General features: G+C 42.1%; 1 protein-coding gene across 1 annotated transcript in view; it reads left to right on the top strand.

Moving 5' to 3' along the window:
• Positions 1-15,540, top strand: part of LOC112252253 (zinc finger CCHC domain-containing protein 14) — a 41,916-nt gene that overhangs the window by 15,801 nt on the left and 10,575 nt on the right. The window contains exons 3-9 of the mRNA XM_024423333.2: positions 9,605-9,675; positions 11,462-11,533; positions 12,267-12,352; positions 13,031-13,137; positions 13,884-13,920; positions 14,162-14,441; positions 14,831-14,919. Coding sequence (XP_024279101.1) covers positions 9,605-9,675; positions 11,462-11,533; positions 12,267-12,352; positions 13,031-13,137; positions 13,884-13,920; positions 14,162-14,441; positions 14,831-14,919 — 742 coding nt within the window. The remainder of the gene's footprint in view (positions 1-9,604; positions 9,676-11,461; positions 11,534-12,266; positions 12,353-13,030; positions 13,138-13,883; positions 13,921-14,161; positions 14,442-14,830; positions 14,920-15,540) is intronic.

The following is a 15,540-nucleotide window of genomic DNA, read 5'->3' as shown; positions in this document are numbered from 1 at the left end:
TTTGTCAATATCAAATCAATCAGGGTAGATGTATCTGGGCATTTAAGATTTGGGCGAGTGGGTGAGTTAATCAACTGGGTAAGATTCATAGAATTACAAAACATTTTTAAATCATCAGACACCGGCTTTAACCAACACCAGTTGAGATCACCAATCAAGATCATTTCACTGTAAAGAAGTTTAGACATAAGGGTGCGTCAAAGAAGAAAATGCATCACCGAGAGCAGAGGGGGGTCTATAACAGCCAATCACAGTTATAGAAAGGCCCTTTGAAACCTCAACATTCAAAGCAAGAAATTCCAACTGTTTACAAATAGTTTCAGTCTTTGCCACACTTACATGGAATTTAGATTTTTCATATATAGCCACACCCCCACCTTTCTTAACCCGATCAGTGCGATAAACATTGTAACCACTTATACAAATATCCTTATCAAAAACAGACTTGCTGAGCCTGGTTTCAGAAAACACATCAGCATCAGTTGATTTAGCCCAAATCCTAACCCCATCAATTTTTGACAACAGGCTGCGTACATTTAAATGAAAAATACCAAAACCAGATCTTGATTTAAAATCAGAGGGGGTTTGGAGACATTGCATATCAGGGCAGCAATATCCTTGCCTGGGAAGCCCTTTTCGTGCAAAGCAATGCTGATGGCACGTGTTTCCTTGCAGGTAACCATGGTTGACATAGGAAGAACAATGATTCCAAGCACCAGACTGTGAAAAGGAATATTTGTGTCATTCTCAAAACTTTTGGCCACGACTGTATAAAGAACTTGTATTTGTCTAGTTATTTTGGGAAAGAACTCCAATTGATTCTCAAAGAATTCATACCTTCATATTCATCAATTTATTAATTTATTACTATTATTCAAATGTTTGTCTTATAGAGTTATTGTAAATAACTCACAAGTCAGGCCTACTTAGATTACCAATTTTGTCCAAGAAAGGACTGGTACCCCATTAATAATTTAGATACTACCTTACATGTAATATTTTGAACTCAGGTTACACAAACTGTATAATGGTATAATGAGTCAGTGTGTAGGAATGTATTCTATCTGAGGGGAGTTTAAGTATGGGTTGATAGTTAAGGGTGTTAGAGGATTAAGGAGTTGATTGTTAGAGGAACAGATTAAGATGAGGGCTGATATTGCTTTGAAAGGAGCAGGTTTCTCCGTTACTCAGTAGGATTGGCCTCTCCCCTCTCTGGTAACCCAATGCTGGGCAAGCTACACTTCCTCATGGCTAGGGCTGCATGCCTGTCATCACACAGCACAAAGCAGGACAAACATACCTCCACACACTCACACACACAACAGCGAGGGTGCACTTGTTATTCAAACATGTAGATAGTGAATTACTTACTTTGTAATGCCATCTTGGTTTTGGTGTCATTTTCATACATGAAATGTGCTGATAATGTAAAAAATACAAACATTGTCACTGTTGATTAGTTACTTTGTGTGTCTCTGTGCGCCAGTGTATTGCACAGGGTATAGGTATAGTATGTAACCAGATCTGTTAGAATGGTAGTATGCCCTGGATTAATGAGTCTGGCACCAGGCATATGGAGACTCTTGCACCTACTACCTACTGAGAACAGGCAGGGTGCTGAGGGAGAGGCTGGGTGGCATGGCAGAGGGTACAGGTCACCTGATTGGCAGGGTAGGGGGCTAATGGAGGGGCACAGTGCTGAGGGAGTGGGGCCACCTGATGGGGCAGGGTGGCAGAGCAGGGGACTGAGGGAGAGGGACAACCTGACAGGGGGCAGGGTGGCAGAGCAGGGGACTGAGGGAGAGGGATGACCTGGTCATGGTGGCTTGGTATGCGACAGGGTGCTGAAGGAGATGGACTGCCTGGGTGGGTGAGAAGGACCGGGACATGACTAGGTTACATGTGAGTACATGGCTTGGGTTACTACTGTGTAGTACAGGATGTGGTTGAGAGGAGATGTACTCTGTCCCTTAGGTTGAGGATGTGTGTGTTGGAGGAGGTTGGAGATCTGTGGGCTCAGCTTTGGCTGAGTGGTGGGTGGAGGGAGGAGTTAGTGTGTGGTAGATAAACTGAGTTTGCACATTAAGAGGTATGATTTTTGGGTTAAGATGGTGTATTTTGAAAGACTAGCGCTGTGAGAAAGGGCAGAAAGGTGCATAGATTTTTAAATCTTACAAGCTGTCCCCAGATCTGTTCCTGGACTGATGTCAGTTGGCCGTCCTTATTTTCCTCAGTGCTCGTAATATGTTTAATTTCACTTTAGTGGGTTTTTAGACTACAGACTTAGGAAATCCCTAGAAACATTGTATCACAGTTCAATTCAAATAGGAAATCTGGCCCATTATCAGTACTGGAAGAAGTTTTTGGATGAAGTTGGTCCTACGCATCAGTTTGGACCAGAGAGGATCTCTTGGCTGAAGTGGTTGTTGTTGGTTTAGGAGTTAACTGACATACTTGTCCTCAGGGGGTTATTAGGTTATTTTAGTTATGAGATATGAATAGCAGTCAATGTCTTTTTCTTTCTCATCACTTCGCCTTCACTCTGTTTTCGGAGAGTGATGCTTTAACACAGATAATAATACACACTGCCCTCCTGTCTACACCAGACAGTCATGGGAAAAATGACGAGCATATTTTAGAAACCTCAAATAAGTCCATGTAACTAAGCGATTTAAACAGTGAAAGAAGAGCAATTCTTGCCAGTAGGTCACCTGTAGTGCAATGCTCTGAATCTGGAAAGATACTAAGATAGCAGCACTCAGTTTGTCTGTGAGAATATACGCCTAACAGATAACAGGTGAATGTGCATGGTCAATGCTCCACAGGCAGGCTTTGGCTATGTATGATCAGACTATACCAACTCATCTCAATTAAGTCAAATAACCATTTGTTTTCAGGGAGTAGATGAATTTTCAGTTGCCTTACGGTAACATGGGTGATATGCTAAACTAAACTAAGGATGGGATTGTGTCTGTGTAAACTATGCTGTGAGTGAGAGTGATATTAGGTCAGTGCTATTGTCTCTGGCTACTGTCAGTTCTGTATGGTCTGAATATGGGCAGGGTAAGGAGCCCACACAGGAGAGAGGGTTCAGCACAGACAGCATGACATATAGTACTGTAGTTCCTCCTCTGTCCACACTCCAGAAGCACACACGTCAAGTTCACTTTCCCCACTTACTCACTCACTTTTCTACACACTGTCCCTACTCTCTCTTTCACTCACTCACTTTTCTACACACCGTCCCTACTCTCTCTTTCACTCACTCACTTTTCTACACACTGTCCCTACTCTCTCTTTCACTCACTCACTTTTCTACACACTGTCCCTACTCTCTCTTTCACTCACTCACTTTTCTACACACTGTCCCTACTCTCTCTTTCACTCACTCACTTTTCTACACACTGTCCCTACTCTCTCTTTCACTCACTTACTTTTCTACACACTGTCCCTACTCTCTCTTTCACTCACTTACTTTTCTACACACTGTCCCTACTCTCTCTTTCACTTACTCACCTTTCTTTTCTGCACACTGTCCCTACTCTCTCTTTCACTTACTCACCTTTCTTTTCTGCACACTGTCCCTACTCTCTCTTTCACTTACTCACCTTTCTTTTCTGCACACTGTCCCCGCTCTCTCTTTCACTCACTTACTTTTCTACACATTGTCCCTACACTCTCTTTCACTTACTCACCTTTCTTTTCTACACACTGTCCCTACTCTCTCTTTCACTTACTCACCTTTCTTTTCTACACACTGTCCCTACTCTCTCTTTCACTCACTCACTTTTCTACACACTGTCCCTACTCTCTCTTTCACTCACTCACTTTTCTACACACTGTCCCTACTCTCTCTTTCACTCACTCACTTTTCTACACACTGTCCCTGCTCTCTCTTTCACTCACTCACTTTTCTACACACTGTCCCTACTCTCTCTTTCACTCACTCACTTTTCTACACACTGTCCCTACTCTCTCTTTCACTCACTCACTTTTCTACACACTGTCCCTGCTCTCTCTTTCACTCACTCACTTTTCTACACACTGTCCCTACTCTCTCTTTCACTCACTCACTTTTCTACACACTGTCCCTGCTCTCTCTTTCACTCACTCACTTTTCTACACACTGTCCCCGCTCTCTCTTTCACTCACTTACTTTTCTAAACACTGTCCCTACTCTCTCTTTCACTTACTCACCTTTCTTTTCTACACACTGTCCCTACTCTCTCTTTCACTTACTCACCTTTCTACACACTGTCCCTACTCTCTCTTTCACTTACTTACTTTTCTACACACTGTCCCTACTCTCTCTTTCACTTACTTACTTTTCTACACACCGTCCCTACTCTCTCTTTCACTTACTCACCTTTCTTTTCTACACACTGTCCCTACTCTCTCTTTCACTCACTCACTTTTCTACACACCGTCCCTACTCTCTCTTTCACTCACTCACTTTTCTACACACTGTCCCTACTCTCTCTTTCACTTACTTACTTTTCTACACACTGTCCCTACTCTCTCTTTCACTTACTAACTTTTCTACACACCGTCCCTACTCTCTCTTTCACTTACTCACCTTTCTACACACTGTCCCTACTCTCTCTTTCACTTACTCACCTTTCTTTTCTACACACTGTCCCTACTCTCTCTTTCACTCACTCACTTTTCTACACACTGTCCCTACTCTCTCTTTCACTTACTCACCTTTCTTTTCTACACACTGTCCCTACACTCTCTTTCACTTACTCACCTTTCTTTTCTACACACTGTCCCTACTCTCTCTTTCACTTACTTACTTTTCTACACACTGTCCCTACTCTCTCTTTCACTTACTCACCTTTCTTTTCTACACACTGTCCCTACTCTCTCTTTCACTTACTCACCTTTCTTTTCTACACACTGTCCCTACTCTCTCTTTCACTTACTTACTTTTCTACACACTGTCCCTACTCTCTCTTTCACTTACTTACTTTTCTACACACCGTCCCTACTCTCTTTCACTTACTCACCTTTCTTTTCTACACACTGTCCCTACTCTCTCTTTCACTCACTCACTTTTCTACACACTGTCCCTACTCTCTCTTTCACTTACTTACTTTTCTACACACTGTCCCTACTCTCTCTTTCACTTACTCACCTTTCTTTTCTACACACTGTCCCTACACTCTCTTTCACTCACTCACTTTTCTACACACTGTCCCTACTCTCTCTTTCACTTACTCACCTTTCTTTTCTACACACTGTCCCTACACTCTTTCACTCACTCACTTTTCTACACACTGTCCCTACTCTCTCTTTCACTCACTCACTTTTCTACACACTGTCCCTACTCTCTCTTTTCACTCACTTACTCACCTTTCTTTTCTACACACTGTCCCTACACTCTCTTTCACTCACTCACTTTTCTACTGTCCCTACTGTCCCTACACACTGTCCCTACTCTTTTTCACTTACTCACCTTTCTTTTCTACACACTGTCCCTACACTCTTTCACTCACTCACTTTTCTACACACTGTCCCTACTCTTTCACTCTCTTTCACTCACTCACTTTTCTACACACTGTCCCTACTCTCTCTTTCACTTACTCACCTTTCTTTTCTACACACTGTCCCTACACTCTCTTTCACTTACTCACCTTTCTTTTCTACACACTGTCCCTACTCTCTCTTTCACTTACTTACTTTTCTACACACTGTCCCTACTCTCTCTTTCACTTACTCACCTTTCTTTTCTACACACTCCCTACTCTCTCTTTCACTTACTCACCTTTCTTTTCTACACACTGTCCCTACTCTCTCTTTCACTTACTTACTTACTTTTCTACACACTGTCCCTACTCTCTCTTTCACTTACTTACTTTTCTACACACTGTCCCTACTCTCTCTTTCACTTTTTCTCAACTCACCTTTCTTTTCTACACACTGTCCCTACTCTCTCTTTTCACTCACTCACTTTTCTACACACTGTCCCTACTCTCTCTTTCACTCACTCACTTTTCTACACACTGTCCCTGCTCTCTCTTTCACTCACTCACTTTTCTACACACTGTCCCTACTCTCTCTTTTTCACTCACTCCTTTTCTACACACTGTCCCTACTCTCTCTTTCACTCACTCACTTTTCTACACACTGTCCCTACTCTCTCTTTCACTCACTCACTTTTCTACACACTGTCCTTGCTCTCTCTTTCACTCACTCACTTTTCTACACACTGTCCCTGCTCTCTCTTTCACTCACTCACTTTTCTACACACTGTCCCCGCTCTCTCTTTCACTCACTTACTTTTCTACACACTGTCCCTACTCTCTCTTTCACTTACTCACCTTTCTTTTCTACACACTGTCCCTACTCTCTCTTTCACTTACTCACCTTTCTACACACTGTCCCTACTCTCTCTTTCACTTACTTACTTTTCTACACACTGTCCCTACTCTCTCTTTCACTTACTTACTTTTCTACACACCGTCCCTACTCTCTCTTTCACTTACTCACCTTTCTTTTCTACACACTGTCCCTACTCTCTCTTTCACTCACTCACTTTTCTACACACCGTCCCTACTCTCTCTTTCACTCACTCACTTTTCTACACACTGTCCCTACTCTCTCTTTCACTTACTTACTTTTCTACACACTGTCCCTACTCTCTCTTTCACTCACTCACTTTTCTACACACTGTCCCTACTCTCTCTTTCACTTACTCACCTTTCTACACACTGTCCCTACTCTCTCTTTCACTTACTCACCTTTCTTTTCTACACACTGTCCCTACTCTCTCTTTCACTCACTCACTTTTCTACACACTGTCCCTACTCTCTCTTTCACTTACTCACCTTTCTTTTCTACACACTGTCCCTACACTCTCTTTCACTCACTCACTTTTCTACACACTGTCCCTACTCTCTCTTTCACTCACTCACTTTTCTACACACTGTCCCTACTCTCTCTTTCACTTACTCACCTTTCTTTTCTACACACTGTCCCTACACTCTTTCACTCACTCACTTTTCTACACACTGTCCCTACTCTCTCTTTCACTCACTCACTTTTCTACACACTGTCCCTACTCTCTCTTTCACTTACTCACCTTTCTTTTCTACACACTGTCCCTACACTCTCTTTCACTTACTCACCTTTCTTTTCTACACACTGTCCCTACTCTCTCTTTCACTTACTTACTTTTCTACACACTGTCCCTACTCTCTCTTTCACTTACTCACCTTTCTTTTCTACACACTCCCTACTCTCTCTTTCACTTACTCACCTTTCTTTTCTACACACTGTCCCTACTCTCTCTTTCACTTACTTACTTACTTTTCTACACACTGTCCCTACTCTCTCTTTCACTTACTTACTTTTCTACACACTGTCCCTACTCTCTCTTTCACTTACTCACCTTTCTTTTCTACACACTGTCCCTACTCTCTCTTTCACTTACTTACTTTTCTACACACTGTCCCTACTCTCTCTTTCACTTACTCACCTTTCTTTTCTACACACTGTCCCTGCACTCTCTTTCACTCACTCACTTTTCTACACACTGTCCCTACTCTCTCTTTCACTTACTCACCTTTCTTTTCTACACACTGTCCTTACACTCTCTTTTACTCACTCACTTTTCTACACACTGTCCCTACTCTCTCTTTCACTTACTCACCTTTCTTTTCTACACACTGTCCCTACTCTCTCTTTCACTCACTCACTTTTCTACACACTGTCCCAACTCTCTCTTTCACTCACTCACTTTTCTACACACTGTCCCTACACTCTTTCACTCACTCACTTTTCTACACACTGTCCCTACTCTCTCTTTCACTTACTCACCTTTCTTTTCTACACACTGTCCCTACTCTCTCTTTCACTCACTCACTTTTCTACACATTGTCCCTACTCTCTCTTTCACTTACTCACCTTTCTTTTCTGCACACTGTCCCTACTCTCTCTTTCACTCACTCACTTTTCTACACACTGTCCCTACTCTCTCTTTCACTTACTCACTTTTCTTTTCTGCACACTGTCCCTACTCTCTCTTTCACTCACTCACTTTTCTTTTCTGCACACTGTCCCTACTCTCTCTTTCACTCACTCACTCACTCACTCACTTTTCTTTTCTACACACTGTTCATACCCTCTCTTTCACTTACTCACTTTTCTTTTCTGCACACTGTCCCTACTCTCTCTTTCACTTACTCACTTTTCTTTTCTGCACACTGTCCCTACTCTCTCTTTCACTCACTCACTTTTCTTTTCTACACACTGTCCCTACTCTCTCTTTCACTTACTCACTTTTCTTTTCTGCACACTGTCCCTACTCTCTCTTTCACTCACTCACTTTTCTTTTCTACACACTGTCCCTACACTCTTTCACTCACTCACTTTTCTACACACTGTCCCTACTCTCTCTTTCACTTACTCACTTTTCTTTTCTGCACACTGTCCCTACTCTCTCTTTCACTCACTCACTCACTTTTCTTTTCTGCACACTGTCCCTACTCTCTCTTTCACTCACTCACTCACTTTTCTTTTCTACACACTGTTCATACCCTCTTTCACTTACTCACTCACGTGTACATGTGTACACACGTACACACACACACACACAATGGGTTCGACCCTGCTGCTTCTGTATTGATCTTGATGGAAGTTCTCAAGAGTAATGAAGGTTTGAGTGGGTGGTTAGGTAGGAGCAGGCAGGCAAGCAGTCTTACAATGAGGAGGCCTATAGACTTTCTGCTCTGCTCCTCAAAACATTCCAGATAAGTTCACACTTGCCCGCCAGGGGAGAGGCCCTTTCCTGGCCTGACTGAGACCCAACCCTCTGGGGAAGTAGTGACGGGGGAGGTTTTTCACAATATTTAGTCATTTCTGATCCCCTCAGATAGGAGGCTTTCAGCACAGAGCTTCATTCAGCTAGCTAGCACCTCTCCCAATGCTAATACACAACAGAGGAAGTGCTGAGTCTGCAGGGTATATTTAACACACAGACCTGTGTGTGTGTGTGTGTGTGTGTGTGTGTGTGTGTAATCTACTGTGTGTGTGTTTATGAGTGTTGTGTATGAGATTTCAGAGGGTGTGTGTGTTCTCTGAATCTCTCTCCAAAATGTCACTGGCAGGATCCTTGAAATGTGCCATTAATCCAACCATAAATCTAGATGATCCTCCTGTCACTGTTTCTCTCCATTGCTCTCTCTTTCTATCTAGTTTCTCTATCTGTATGCTCCCTCTAGTCTTTTTTTGTTCTTTCTCTCTGTCTTCCTCTGAACTCGTTCCAATTTTCCTGTGGTTCTATGAGATTGCCAGTTTCAAGTGTTTAATGTGTTTAAATGAACACCAGGTGATATCATTCCCTGTGATTTTCCCTCTCTGAACTCAGACATTTGATTTAATTACATATATTTGGTGCCAAAACAACATGTGTCTGTGGCTGAATCAGCCTTGAAGGCACAACCTACAGCAGAGCTAATAGTACCACTAATCACTCAATTTCGTCTAGCATGTGCTACCATACTCTAGCATGGTATAATGTAGGACTCTAAAGCACATGATGCTCTTAGTTTGTTAGACAGTGTTATCAGATAATGAGAATGATCATTTGTTTGTATTTCAGTGAACATAGAGAGGATAGAGCTGAGGGGAGTAACCAACAAGGGGGGGAAACCAAGTGAATATGTGCTAGAGGTGAGTACACACACATTCATGCATGCACGCACGCACGCACGCACACACACACACACACACACACACACACACACACACACACATACAGTGCCTTGCGAAAGTATTCGGCCCCCTTGAACTTTGCGACCTTTTGCCACATTTCAGGCTTCAAACATAAAGATATAAAACTGTATTTTTTTGTGAAGAATCAACAACAAGTGGGTCACAATCATGAAGTGGAACGACATTTATTGGATATTTCAAACTTTTTTAACAAATCAAAAACTGAAGAATTGGGCGTGCAAAATTATTCAGCCCCCTTAAGTTAATACTTTGTAGCGCCACCTTTTGCTGCGATTACAGCTGTAAGTCGCTTGGGGTATGTCTCTATCAGTTTTGCACATCGAGAGACTGAAATTTTTTCCCATTCCTCCTTGCAAAACAGCTCGAGCTCAGTGAGGTTGGATGGAGAGCATTTGTGAACAGCAGTTTTCAGTTCTTTCCACAGATTCTCGATTGGATTCAGGTCTGGACTTTGACTTGGCCATTCTAACACCTGGATATGTTTATTTTTGAACCATTCCATTGTAGATTTTGCTTTATGCTTTGGATCATTGTCTTGTTGGAAGACAAATCTCTGTCCCAGTCTCAGGTCTTTTGCAGACTCCATCAGGTTTTCTTCCAGAATGGTCCTGTATATGGCTCCATCCATCTTCCCATCAATTTTAACCATCTTCCCTGTCCCTGCTGAAGAAAAGCAGGCCCAAACCATGATGCTGCCACCACCATGTTTGGCAGTGGGGATAGTGTGTTCAGGGTGATGAGCTGTGTTGCTTTTACGCCAAACATAACGTTTTGCATTGTTGCCAAAAAGTTAAATTTTGGTTTCATCTGACCAGAGCACCTTCTTCCACATGTTTGGTGTGTCTCCCAGGTGGCTTGTGACAAACTTTAAACTACACTTTTTATGGATATCTTTAAGAAATGGCTTTCTTCTTGCCACTCTTCCATAAAGGCCAGATTTGTGCAATATATGACTGATTGTTGTCCTATGGACAGAGTCTCCCACCTCAGCTGTAGATCTCTGCAGTTCATCCAGAGTGATCATGGGCCTTTTTGCTGCATCTCTGATCAGTCTTCTACTTGTATGAGCTGAAAGTTTAGAGGGACGGCCAGGTCTTGGTAGATTTGCAGTGGTCTGATACTCCTTCCATTTCAATATTATCGCTTGCACAGTGCTCCTTGGGATGTTTAAAGCTTGGGAAATCTTTTTGTATCCAAATCCGGCTTTAAACTTCTTCACAACAGTATCTCGGACCTGCCTGGTGTGTTCCTTGTTCTTCATGATGCTCTCTGCGCTTTTAACGTACCTCTGAGACTATCACAGTGCAGGTGCATTTATACGGAGACTTGATTACACACAGGTGGATTGTATTTATCATCATTAGTAATTTAGGTCAACATTGGATCATTCAGAGATCCTCACTGAACTTCTGGAGAGAGTTTGCTGCACTGAAAGTAAAGGGGCTGAATAATTTTGCACGCCCAATTTTTCAGTTTTTGATTTGTTAAAAAAGTTTGAAATATCCAATAAATGTCGTTCCACTTCATGATTGTGTCCCACTTGTTGTTGATACTTCACAAAAAAATACAGTTTTATATCTTTATGTTTGAAGCCTGAAATGTGGCAAAAGGTCGCAAAGTTCAAGGGGGCCGAATACTTTCGCAAGGCACTGTAGTTACGTATGTACTGTGTGTTCGTTGTCATGTCCTGTTGCCATCTACTCTCTCTCTCCTCATCCCGTAGGTCAAATGGTCAGACTCCTCTGTGTCCACTGTGAGCAGGACTCACCAGGAGGTGCTGGACTTTCTCTCCCAGGTAAGAGAGTGGCCGAAGCAGAGAGAGGGGACTGAACGCACATGTCTCTTATTTACTTTAGGTGAGGCAGATGAACCTGTAGACATATTACTTCAACATTATTTAACATTAGATCGTCTCTAAGCTTTATAGGAATGTGGTTCTGAATATAGACCGCAACAACGCCTCCGTTGGCATTTCTGTCTTTTCGGTACATGTTATAACCATGTATTGCTACCACTGTATCATCAAAGGTATTATCTAAGTGAGTTTCAGAGATAGTCAGAATATGAATGTCATCAGTTACAAGCAAGTTATTGACCTCATGGACCTTGTTTCTCAGGCTGCATATGTTAATATGGGCTATTTTTAGCACTTTTCTGGGTTGCTTGATTGTTTTTAATGCTTTACTGGGAAGCTTATCAGAAGTACACTTGGACATGTTATTTATATTGGAGCTGATGAGCTGCACAAAATGGTCTTCCTACTAGGGCACTCCGCCTCAGTGCTAACAGTGTAACTCTGGTTTATAGGCTCATGATTACTGCATACAATAGCTGTATGATAAACAGAAGTATTCGGTGCAATTAGGGGCACATAAATGAAGTGACTTACATTGTGTTTGCCAATGCCCCTAAGATCATGTACATTTGATGCAGCATTATGATGACTCATTGTCACAACGGTAGGGATTAACTGAGCTGGTCTTGAATCATTGATGTGAAGGTCACTATCTATCTTGTGTTTCTCCCAGGTCTCCCAGCTTTTCTCTGATGAAGGTTTAGAGAAGTTCCTGCCTCAGTCCCCTGGCCTTGATCAGACCTCTGAGCTGGACCCCAGGTAAGGTCCATCAGCATTGTGTCACTGACCAAGGTAGCCCACGTAAATATGTTCACTTGATAACAGTGGTGCATAGTTAATACTGTATGTGTTGTGATATATCATATGTTCACTTCATAACAGTGGTACATAGTTAATACTGTATGTGTTGTGATATATAATATGTTCACTTGATAACAGTTGTGCATAGTTAATACTGTATGTGTTGTGATATATAATATGTTCACTTGATAACAGTGGTACATAGTTAATACTGTATGTGTTGTGATATATAATATGTTCACTTGATAACAGTGGTACATAGTTAATACTGTATGTGTTGTGATATATCATATGTTCACTTGATAATAGTGGTACATAGTTAATACTGTATACATAGTTAATACTGTATGTGTTGTGATATATCATATGTTCACTTGATAACAGTGGTGCATAGTTAATACTGTATGTGTTGTGATATATCATATGTTCATACTGTATATGTATGATAAGGAGTAACAACCAAGGAGTTACTGTAAATGAGAAAACATGCCATGCTGTTGTAATGTTGTTGTTGACCTAGTTCTTGGTGTTACTGGCTCTGAGTCAAAGACAACAGATAAGGAGGGAATGAATCATGCCAAGCATTGAATTTAATGTTATCTCATATGTTCACACTTTAACCCTCTCCATGTGCAGGTGCCTAACAGCGCTTCCAGTTCACATTCTCAAACACTACCGGGCCAGACTCTTCTTCAGCACTACTGCCCCCACCGCCACCGTCCCCTCCTTTCTCCCCACTGCAAGTAAGAATCCTGTCCTAACCCTAATCAGAGTTCATGGGACGTATGTGTCCCCCTCTCTGATTGGGGTAAAGTAGGGACACTTCATGGGTTTGAGGGGTGTTGGGATTTCTATTTTAGTGTTGTGTGTGAATTTGGGCTGGCATGTTTGTGTTGGTAGGCATGGCGACTGCTACTCCCTGTATATACATGTAGCTTCATTCTTGAATATTTGTATTCCTTGTGTTATTTTATTTTTCGTTGGAAAAGGGCTCGTAAGTAAGCATTTCCCAGTAAAGTCTACACCTGTGGTATTCCGCAAATGTGACAAATAAAATTTGATATGATTCGATTTGGTGACCTCATCCTAGAGTGTATTTATAGTTCCGTCCCCCAGGCGGGCAGGGACGTGGGAGACCTGGATGTGTGTCTGGAGCAGCCAGCTATTCCCCCCTTGGCAGATATTAAGAGACCCTTGGGATGCAGTGAAATAAAAATGGCTCTTACTCTGCTGTAATGTGGTACCACCGGCCCCCGTGGCTGTACAGACACTGCTGCAATGTCACACTGCTCTCAAATTAACCTGGACAAACTGGCGACACTCAACTGATATTTAGCTTGTTGCAACTTGCAAAGAGGTCAAGAAGTCAAGAGACAAGAGTTTATTACATACATTTTGTAAACAGTATCTAGCTATTTATAGTATGCTAATTTAGAAGTTGTTCAATATGTGAATGACTGTGGATCTATGCTTCTTTCTTGTGCTACAGATCTTGGGTGCCTGCTTCAATACAGAGGAGCCAACAGGTGGTCTCTCCTCTCTAATATGCAACGTACTCTTTCACTATGTCTCAAATAGACTGTTGCTGCCTATCCAAATCTGCAAATGATGATGTATAATGATCTGAATATTGGAATTACAATCTTTCCATCCTTTGCAATATTTGTCTCTTCACTGTCCATTTTCTGTCATGAACTTTTCCTTATTTTCCCTCCATGTTTCCACTCGTCTTTCATCACTCCACCCTTTCTCCCGAATTTGTCTCAGGGCTGTGTGTGGTGTGGCCAGTATCCAGCCAGTTATGAGCATTCACAACTCCATTCCGCCTTGCTCTCCAAACCAGCTGCTCCCCCAGGGCACAGTGCCCACCCTTCCCCCCGGCAGGATGGGGGTATCAGGGGGGGACAACGCGCCCTCTCCCGGGCACCTCCAGAACCCTGGCCCTCCACAGATGAGTAGCCCAGAACAGAATGGCATCCTGGACTGGCTGAGGAAACTCCGCCTGCATAAGTACTACCCAGTCTTCAAACAGCTGACCATGGAGGAGGTGGGTGGGATCTGGGGAAGGGGGGAGTTTAGGTTACAGCGGATGAGTGGCATTTAAGACACCTATGGAGCTGTAGACATTAGGGCATAAGGAAAAGTGTGTTTGTTTTGGCTTCTCAAAGAGGCAATTCATTTTGCAGCAATCACAATACAGATTAAATCACATATTAACAAACAACAACATCAAAACAGCAAAGGATATTTAGAAGCAAGTAGGTGGGACAAGTGCAATATCAATGATACAATTTCATAGTAAGGCTACATGTCAAAGGCTACGTCTAATATTAGAAAGCCCCAACAGTAAGACATTAGAGTAGATCAAACAACAGCTGCTGTTTTTCTCTATCAGACTCATTCTCCCTCTCTTCAACCTGCTCTCCTTTCCCTCAGTTCCTTGGACTCACAGAGGAGGATCTGAACAGGTATGACCTCACCCAGGGAGCCAAGAAAAAGCTGAAGACGCAGCTGGAACTGCAGAAGTGAGTCTGAACCTTGAACTCTGAACCCCCACATCAAGCTCTCTGTCCCCCATCTCAATAAAAACAGTGACAATCCCAACATACTTCTATTTAGAAACAGGTAGTTCAGAGGGTAATGACATAGATAGATACACAAAAAGGTGCTCTCTAGAACCTAAAAGGGTTATTTGGTTGTCCCAATAGGAGAACTCTTTGAAGGACCCTTTTTGGTTCCAGGTAGATCTCTTTACAAAGAGGGTTCTACATGGAACCCAAAATAGTTCTACCTGGAACCAAAAATTGTTAAACCTGGAACCTTATTTTCTAAGAGTGTAGATAGATATATAGATCAAATCAGGTCATTGTTATACAACGGTGCAAAATATACAGAATTAGGCCAACATTACCTACTATGTCTATTTACAACTAATGTTTAATATTTGTATTTATTTAAATAGTCATACTTTATCATTTCTGTAGCATGTGTAAAATGTTAATCTGTTGATGGTATATTTTATTAAACATTAACAAAGGAGATTGATCAATTATGTTTTTGTGTGAGGGAATATAGAGGAATAATGGCCATTTGGTTATCAATGGTTAACTAGCATGCCAGTGGGGCAGATTGGTTAGCCCAGATAA

The sequence above is a fragment of the Oncorhynchus tshawytscha genome, linkage group LG06 (assembly GCF_018296145.1).
Source record: "Oncorhynchus tshawytscha isolate Ot180627B linkage group LG06, Otsh_v2.0, whole genome shotgun sequence".
Lineage (NCBI taxonomy): Eukaryota > Metazoa > Chordata > Actinopteri > Salmoniformes > Salmonidae > Oncorhynchus > Oncorhynchus tshawytscha.
The sequence above is the reverse complement of the archived record's forward strand: the minus strand, read 5'-3'. Positions and strand labels throughout refer to the sequence as shown.